The 9,729-nt window shown below is 33.6% G+C and overlaps 1 protein-coding gene, 1 non-coding gene and 1 pseudogene across 2 annotated transcripts; 2 read left to right on the top strand and 1 right to left on the bottom strand.

The window, feature by feature from the left end:
* Window positions 1-1,125: 1,125 nt before the first annotated feature.
* Window positions 1,126-3,659, bottom strand: LOC125833872 (alcohol acyl transferase 1 allele RGa-like; annotated as a pseudogene).
* A 2,743-nt stretch (window positions 3,660-6,402) lies between these two features.
* Window positions 6,403-6,483, top strand: TRNAL-AAG (transfer RNA leucine (anticodon AAG)). The gene has a single exon. It is a non-coding gene; the product is annotated as a tRNA-Leu (tRNA).
* Window positions 6,484-7,406: 923 nt separating this feature from the next.
* Window positions 7,407-9,655, top strand: LOC125833918 (alcohol dehydrogenase 1). The gene is made up of 10 exons (XM_049513077.1): window positions 7,407-7,459; window positions 7,665-7,801; window positions 7,929-7,975; window positions 8,060-8,385; window positions 8,457-8,539; window positions 8,624-8,699; window positions 8,779-8,840; window positions 8,950-9,045; window positions 9,137-9,298; window positions 9,388-9,655. The coding sequence occupies exons 1-10, from the start codon at window positions 7,426-7,428 to the stop codon at window positions 9,502-9,504; spliced, it is 1,140 nt and encodes a 379-aa protein (XP_049369034.1). The 5' UTR covers window positions 7,407-7,425; the 3' UTR covers window positions 9,505-9,655.
* Window positions 9,656-9,729: the final 74 nt, after the last annotated feature.

The raw sequence follows: 9,729 nt of genomic DNA, 5'->3' as shown, positions 1-9,729 counted from the left end.
ATTGTGACTTATAGTACATTTTACGTAGTTTACAAATATATAAATTTCATTTCAAATAAATTAAAGATTTCATGTGCAAATTTCTGGTCAAACTTAAATTGTTTGACTCTCGAAAAATGAAAAGTGCCACATAAATTGGGACATATGGAGTATTAAAGTAACTAAACAATATATTAAATAAGTGGACTAAATTTTAATTCATAAACTATTCTTTTTAATATCGTCTACCAAACAAGTCCTAAATGGTTTATTTGGTAGACTTCTCATACTTATTGTGGTCTTGCTCTATCTTTGTGGATAAATAAGTTGTCAAGAAAAAATCATTACCCATGAGCTTCTCAACACCTTCACCTTTGCCAATTATTAATTATTTGTGCTAGGTTTTAGAGTGCTTCTTTAAACAAACAATTTTATAACATCAAGTAAATTATTATTTTCTTGTATATGGTACTTAATTATTATTTTATTTAAATTATCATATGTAGTTTTTAAGTAAGATAAATTATATAAATTCAAATGGTAGGAAAGCAAAAGGTCTTTGTTATTAAGTATTTCAAATTTAGAGACAATAATATTTTAAGGGTAAAGGGTCAAATACGCCCCTAAACTATTCGAAAAAGTCTAGATATACCCTCCGTTTAAAGTTTAGCTCACTCATGCCCTCACCGTCCAACTTTTGGTCTAAATATGCCCTTATGGGCGTTAGTTGGCCTGCTGGACATATCCAGCTTATTTTTCATTTCTTTAAATGACACATGGAATTGCCATGTCATTTTGACTTTACCACGACATTTATATGAAAATTGAAAGGGATCAATTATGCCCCTAAAAAATTCGAGCCCATAAACACCTAATCCGACCCATAAATCAACCCCCTTTTAAATAAACTAGCCGACCAATTTTCAATAATTTTGTTTAAATTTTTAATTTTATATTTTTGTTTTCATATTTTTCCTATTTTTTATTAATCAATTACTAATTTTCGGGATTTACCGAAAAAATTAAAAATTTAAACAAAATTATTGAAAATTGGTCGGGTAGTTTATTTAAAAGGGGGGGGGGGTGATTTATGGGTCGGATTATGTGTTTATGGGTTCAAATTTTTTAGGGATATAATTGATCCCTTTACATTTTCATATAAATGCCATGTGATAAAGTCAAAATGACATGGCAATTCCATGTGGCATTTAAAGAAATGAAAAATGAGCTGGATATGTCCAGCAGGCCAACTAACGTCCATAAGGGCATATTTAGACCAAAAGTTGGACGGCGAGGGCACGAGTGAGCCAAACTTTAAACGGAGGGTATATCTAGACCTTTTCGAATAATTTAGGGGCATATTTGCCAATGATTTGATGTACTCTTCGTTCACCTGTTTCTTTGCATTTTTAATCAGATCAAGTGCATATGTCAATGAATTTGAGCACAACAATCCAGCTAGCTTTTGATATTGCTGCTGGAGTTGCAAATGCGTTGCCATAATATCCAAGTGGTAGTCTCATATTTTGTGATCTTACTACACGTACATTAACAACATATGACAAATGAACGGTTTCTTTGGAATGTATATTGAGTGCAATTGTACGATATTTCCATAGAAATGCAACTAATAACTCAAATCTTCCAATTGAACCATATCCGCCTGGTTCTAATAATTGATCTTGAATGACTTCAATCTCCTTATTTCCAAAGAAAAATGAATGTTGGATTAATTTGTTTTCCATAGCTATCCATGCATATTTGGATTCATCAAACTCATTATGTGTGCATGTAATGCATGGCAATGACCTAGCACTTAGAAGGTCCCTTTGCCATACAGGTAAAACAGAAGATCCTTGAATTAATTCACTTAGTGCATTTAAAAATAGTTTCAAGCCAAAAATAACCATCCATCATTGTATGATTAAATCTTAATCCTATTGCAAATCCACCACAACTGAAACGGGTCATGACCTGTGCATAAAATGAATAAATCATTTAGTTATAAAATGAAATTTGATGATTATGACGAGAAAATGAAATATTGTATAAAAAAGAAGTAAATATAAGAATAACTACATATGGAAATTATCATATTATAGAAAACAGGAAAAGAAAAAGCACACTAGCTTCTAGTTGTTTCGACTCTCTTTCTTTCTTAATTTTTTTTAACAAGCCCAATTTCCAAAGTGATTATACGACACTTGAAGGTTTGGTTGATACGACCACAACAATCGGCATAGCTGACAAGACTTTTGCCTTGTATCTCTATGAAATAATTCAGGTCTCGTGGGTGGATTCATTGGCTTATACCAGCAACACAATGACACACTTATGTTTTTCATGGGTGTACTCTTAATTATATCCTAATTTCTGTTAGTTTCTCAATATATATATATATATATAAATACATGATTTTTTTCAAAGTTAACGAGTGCACGTGCACCCTCTAGAGGGGTGGATCCGCCTCTATGATACTCATTTTTCACCAAGCACAATTGGGGCAAGCAAATTTTCTGTTACCCACTTGCCATTGTGCACAAAAATTAAAGGAACTCGAGACAAACACATCAATGAGGATTTTTTTTTCTTTGGGTGACTTTTAAGAATAATGCTCTTTGTTAAAGAGAGAATAGAATTGGTCATAAATAATAGTGTGATATGTTTAATAGCTTAAATTTTTAGATGAGATTGTCACACAATTTAATATGTTGTCAGCATATAGAAGCCCTCATCTGAGAATCCTACCACCATCTATTAACAAAAAAAAATAAAAATTCACAAGTTTGACCCATAAAAAAGAATCATGATCGCATGTGGGGAGGCGTGTTGAAGAGATTCAATTGATTATGGATCAACCTCCTCTACCCTACCAACATGGGTTGTGGTGCACGGGTGAGAGTGCTTCACCCTTAACCAGATGTCTCAGGTTCGAGCCCTGGGTATGGAGAAAATCCTATTGAGAGCGCCACCCCCGAATGGGCCCTGCAGAGCGCGATCCGGATTTAGTCGGAGCTGCAATGTGGGCTCCAGACACCAGGTGAGAAACAAAAAAAAAAACCTCCTCTAGACCTCTACCCTTTGTCTACTTTAATATCAAAATGTTTTCTACGCTTCAAATGTCACTGTGACGTGTGTTTAACCAACACATCATGCACTGTTCTCTTTCTACTGGACCAAATTAAAGCTTGGGGTTGAATTTGTAGTATTAATTATAATGCAAGAAATAATATTGATTGCTTACCTGAACTAACATCAAAGGACAACCAATAATCCCATCAGATCCTGGCTCATTATATAGTATCTCTTCTAAGTATGGACATGGTGGTATTATAGAGTCTCCTAATTTCTCAAGCTCCACATTTGCCTCAGCTTCAATAAACATGATTCCTTCACTATTACAATTTACCATAAGCTTCCTATTAGGCCCTTCAATGATCCTACCAGCTAATGGATAGTAAAACACAAGTGTATTAGACAATCCATCTTTTATGATCTTTTCCTTCCATTGAAGAATTATATTTGTAAAACATTAGTATCGGCATTTGAATACGAAGACCTTCTTGATCATCTATATCTGAAAGATGTAATATTTCCTCCGGTGTTTTATTTTGTGGAACTATCAATTCTGACTTATGTCTTCTCCATGAAATCACAGAAGGGCTGGGAATAATTGCCATGGTATATAAAGCAATTTGAGCAAGTATGGTTTTTGGGTTAGAATTTTGGATGGGTAGTGCAAAAAGAAATATTAAGGTAAAAACTGGCATAAATATATAGCCTTGTATTTTTCTTTCTTGAGGATCACTTTACAAAACACAATTTCTTTATATATACAAGTCCAAAGTACTCGACACTCACTACAACAAAAACAACTTTTAGCGGCAATAAATATTGACATTAATAAAGAGTGATAATGTCTTTATCGGCATTAGTTAAATGCCATTAGAACCAATGTCGCTAAAGGCTTTAGGAACATATGCAAAGAGTGCTAATTGCCGCTAATGATCATTTTAGATGTAGTGACTTGAGCAATTTAATAAGAGTGTGTCAAAAGTCAGAACTTATTTCAACTTCTACCAAACAAATTTCTAAACTCAATCTTGATTTAGCATGTGCAATAATATTGATTCTAAATTTTCTTAGGTTTGGCAAATGACCAGCACTATAAGTTTAGTGCTTTGCTAGTAAAAAATAGTATAATATAAAGATCGTCTTCATAAGATTGGTACAAATACAATCATAGTTGCAACTTGCATGATGATAGTAATACAATCATAGTTGCAACGGGCGACTACACTTGACTCTTGACTATACCTACTAATCTTCTAACATAATCTTCAAACTCCTATCCTGAGTAAACTGAAACTGTTCATATCTCAAATTAAGGTAATCGGATTACATGTCGAGTAAAATTAGACTGCCCACATTAATTGCTGAATAAAATAAATAATGAAGTCAAAATAGGCCCTTCTTTGGTTTCTTCGATAGCAGCTTCCCGTTCTTACCTCGATCCCAAGTTATCTATCAATCTCTGTGTTTCCTTTTCCCGCCAGTTTTTTTGATTTTCTGCATCATGGAGTGGATATTAATTATCTGATAAGTAATAACTCCATTGTGCAATGGATACATTATGTATTAGCAAAAAAATTCCATTTAATCTACATCTTTTATTTGAACTTATTTAGTATATGTGTTAAAAGAATGACAAAAGTCCCACATCGGTGGACTCCTTATAAAACTTGGACAATCCTCCTCCCTTTGAGCTAGTTTTTGGGGTGTGAGTTAGGCCTAAGACCTAATCTAACATGGTCTCAGAGCAGGGCACGTCTCACCCGATGTTGGGAACCCCAAAATCAAAAATTACCCACGTACCAGATGCTAAGCACTGGGCGTGAGGTGGGGTGTTAAAGAATGACAAAAGTCCCACATCGATGGTTAATGAAATGAGTGGACTCCTTATAAGGCTTGGACAATCCTCCTCCCTTTGAGTTAACTTTTGGGGTGTGAGTTAGGCCTAAAACCTAATCTAACAATATGTTTAAGCACATTTAAACGATTTGAGCTTATAGTGTTTGGATAAACCCATAATATGTACATTAGGTCGCACTGACTCCACGTGTGAAGCAAAATCTACTTCATACTGATTGCTTATTCAGAAAATTCATATAGCAACAACAACAATATACCTGATACACAATTTCACAAGTGGAGTCTGGAGAGTGTAAAATATACACAAACGTTATCGCTAACTTTATGGAATAGCAGTAGGTTCGCGGTTACAGTTTCTCCAATTTTTTCTATTCACCTAATTGTATAATTCGTCTGATTTGTATAAATTCAAAATTTGTATAATTCGATTTTTGATTGTACAATTCCAGAATTTTGTATATAGTTACCCTAGCTATTTGTATACTATTTACGAAAAATTCATAGTAAATTACCATGTTTGTATATTGGCAAGCGAAATATATAAAAGGAGTTTTGAAAAATTCCTAAATATATAAATACATAATTTGTATATACTTACCTTATTTGTATATTCGCAAGCAAAATATACAAATGGACAGAATTATACAAACTGCAGCCTCCATAGCAAACATAATTATAGCTATGAAGCGCAATTATTGATACTATAACTATGAAGTGCAATTATGTCTGTTATTTCTAAATTTTTCTCTTTGATTAATTGTAATTCATAGCTCCATGTTTTTGAGGAAGAGAGAAGCGAGTGAAATCTGGAAGAGAGGTGTGCATACAATTGATACAACTGATTTGTATCAATAAATATAATGTATCAAAAGTTATTGTATTAAGCTACATGTTAGGAAGAGAGAGGTGAGCGAGATTGAGAGAGAGAGGAGAGATGTGAGTGAGATTGACAGAAGGAGGATAGAGCTGAGTGAGATTGGGAGAGAGAATGAATATATGTTGTATCATGAATGCAATCAATACATACTATAAATATTGTTGTTAGAATACAATTGATATATAATACAAATCTAATCTCTCACTTATATTTGATTGAATACAATTGATGCAAAATAAATTTGACAGAGAGGATGAATACATATTGTATTCGTTGTATCACAAATACAATTGATTCATTAATACAAGTTAACGATCATTGGGATCTATTAATACAAGTTAAAATTTACACGATCATTGAGATCTATTAATACAAGTTAAAAATTTGTAATATCTACTCATTACGTGATGATTATATACAGTGTAATGAATTATTTTAAATTAGTCTTAATGATGTCTTGTTGTGGTTTTGGATTTTTTTGCATCTAAACAATATATTAAATGTGGTAGCCATACAGTGTAATGAATTATTTAAAATTAATCTTAATATCTTGTGGTTTTGGATTTTTTTGTATCCAAAATTATATTAAAAGTGGTGGCTATAAATAATCAATTGTTGAGATGGCCGAGTTGGTCTAAGGCGCCAGATTAAGGTTCTGGTCCGAAAGGGCGTGGGTTCAAATCCCACTCTCAACATTATTATTTTTTTAATCATTTTGTTTTATCTTTTCAAATTGTTTAATATATTTTTTTTTTTGTCAATTCTCTTGTGTGATGATAGGAAAAAGTATTAAGTATTCACATCGTAAATTAATATTCTTTTCATGAGTTTTTAAAGATAACTGAATGAGCCCTAGACCACTATTTTACTTTTGAAGGAACAAACATTTATCGTATGCTTATGTTCAATTCATAAAGTCTGTATGCAGTTTCAATTTGTTTGTATAGTATGGAGTTGGGATCGTTGTAACTAAAAAATATTTACGTGACATGTTTAAAATTAAAAGATATTTTATAATATAAATTTTTAATTTTTTTTATATATTAATTTTTATACCCATTCAAACATTACAACAATAACGTACTCAATGTAATTTCACATATGAACCTAATGAAGGTAACATATGTGTAGATTTTATGTCACATGTCTAAGAGGGTAGAGGTTCTAGGAAAAACAATTCAAAACAGTTTGAAAAGAAATGACATAAGATAAGAAGTCAACTAAAAAATTATGACAAAGTAGTATGATAAAAGGAACAGTATCTACCACAAAAATAATATGATAATCGAAATAATATGGTCGAGTAACAAAAATAAATGAAAGAAGAAGAAATTAGAAGATAGTAGTAACATGCGTATTTGGCATAATTGCATTAACTAGGAAGTTGCCAAAAAAGAGAAGGTGTAATGGAGAAGACACGTGGTCAGAAAAGCAGAAATGAAGGAGGTGTCCAAGTGTGTGTACACTTTGCCGAACAAATCCTAAGCCTTTTTGCCCTCACACAATACTGACGGTGCGGAGTTATCAATTAGCCCACACTAATATATATATACTCACTCAAAATAGAAGAAGAAATATTCACTTCATTCAACAAACACCATTTTTTTTTTGTAAGTTTAAGCCATAAACTAACAACAATGAGTACTGCTGGTCAGGTCATTCGCTGCAAAGGTGATTCATTTCTTGTTTTGCCTTTTTTTGTTGTTTTTTTTTTTTCTATATCAAGGATCTGAAAGTTGTGATTTTTGGAACTTTCTTGTTTGTTATTTGGAAAAAATATGAGTGAAAGTAAAATTTCTTTTCTGAATACAGATTTTTCAAAATCTATGGCCTTTTTTTATGCACTTGTGATTGATTTTAATTAAATTGTGTGTAGCTGCGGTTGCATGGGAAGCTGGAAAACCGTTGGTAATTGAAGAAGTGGATGTGGCACCTCCACAGAAACATGAAGTTCGCCTCAAGATTCTCTTCACCTCATTGTGCCACACTGATGTTTACTTCTGGGAAGCTAAGGTCCTTTTCTTCAACCTTACATTTCTAATTTTATCACTTGCTCAAACTTTTAACAATGTTTCGTCTTGACCCTTAAGCAAATTTTTTCCATCTTGATGGTGTACTTAAATCCTCTGTTTTGCTGCAGGGGCAAACACCTCTGTTTCCTCGAATTTTCGGACATGAAGCTGGAGGGTATGACCCTTTATGTTTAGTTGATTTTCTTATGTTATTTTCAAACTGATTCAGTATATATATATATTCTTATACTTGCTGTAGAATTGTGGAGAGTGTAGGTGAAGGTGTTACAGATCTCCAACCAGGAGATCATGTTCTTCCAGTGTTCACCGGAGAATGCCAGCAATGCCGTCACTGTAAATCATCCGAAAGCAACATGTGTGAACTCCTACGAATAAATACAGACAGAGGAGTTATGATTAGTGATGGTCAAACAAGATTTTCCAAGGATGGGAAGCCGATATACCATTTTGTTGGAACTTCCACTTTTAGTGAATACACCGTTGCTCATTCTGGTTGCGTCACCAAGATTGATCCACAGGCACCACTTGACAAAGTTTGCGTCCTGAGTTGTGGAATCTCAACAGGTTTTATTGAACTATAGCCAATTACTCGTTATAATTGGATATTTGTCTTATGGAGTTCATGTTTTCTCAAGGACTTGGTGCAACTCTGAATGTTGCCAAACCTACTAGAGGTTCTACTGTGGCTATTTTTGGTTTGGGAGCTGTTGGCCTTGCTGTGAGTACACCTCTATTTTTTCGATGCAATTTTCGTTGTCATAACCACGTGTTTGAGAATGTTTTCTCCGTCATATTGTATTAGGCTGCTGAAGGAGCTAGGCTAGCTGGGGCTTCTAGGATCATTGGCATTGATTTGAATCCCAGCAGATTCAATGATGGTGAATGCATTTGATTATCGATATACAAGAATGTAATGTCCGTAATCAATTCTTATAAATTTGTTTTGATTTTCTACAGCCAAGAAATTCGGTGTCACAGAGTTTGTGAATCCAAAAGATCATGATAAGCCTGTCCAGGAGGTTTGTGTGTGTGTCTCTGGCATATCCATCTTGTTTCTACATGACATAACATATCATGTGAAGTGTTTGTTTGCAACTTCTTGTCTGAGGTTTACGCGATGATTTTCAGGTAATCGCTGAGATGACCGATGGAGGTGCTGACCGGAGTGTAGAGTGTACTGGAAATGTCAATGCTATGATCTCCGCTTTTGAATGTGTTCATGATGTAACAATTCTCATCTGTTATATCTTTTTTTCCATCTCTTTAATCACACAAATGTAAGTGTGAACAATCTTATGACATACTTGATTTACAGGGTTGGGGTGTGGCTGTGCTTGTTGGCGTGCCAAACAAAGACGATGCATTCAAAACTCATCCCATGAATCTGTTGAATGAGAGGACACTCAAGGGCACCTTCTTTGGCAACTACAAACCCAAAACTGACCTTCCATCTGTGGTGGCCAAGTACATGAATAAGGTAATCCTTTCACCATAGTATTTATTAATAATACTCGAACGACTGTCCGTGCATAGAAGTTAAACTTTAATCTGGAGTAAATTTTTCAGGAACTAGAGCTGGAGAAGTTTATCACCCATCAAGTACCATTTTCAGAGATAAACAAAGCATTTGACATTATGCTGAAAGGGGAAGGCCTGCGTTGTATGATCACTATGGGACATTGAAATATGCTAAATAGGGAGAATAGGACAATATATTATCCCCTATTACCTAGTAAAAATTATGTTAAGTAGAGTTTGAAGGCAAAGTATATGTGTTCTAAAAGGCCCGAGTTTGCTTAACATATTATGTAATAAACTACTGATATTTGCATGTTTTGTAAGTCTTTTTGAGTTTTGGTCATTTACATGTTATATTCATAATGTTGTGCTTTAAAACAAATTTTAGAA

Source organism: Solanum verrucosum, unplaced genomic scaffold, assembly GCF_900185275.1.
Source record: "Solanum verrucosum unplaced genomic scaffold, falcon-dt-bn FXZP01000108.1, whole genome shotgun sequence".
NCBI classification, from domain to species: domain Eukaryota; kingdom Viridiplantae; phylum Streptophyta; class Magnoliopsida; order Solanales; family Solanaceae; genus Solanum; species Solanum verrucosum.
The sequence above is the reverse complement of the archived record's forward strand: the minus strand, read 5'-3'. Positions and strand labels throughout refer to the sequence as shown.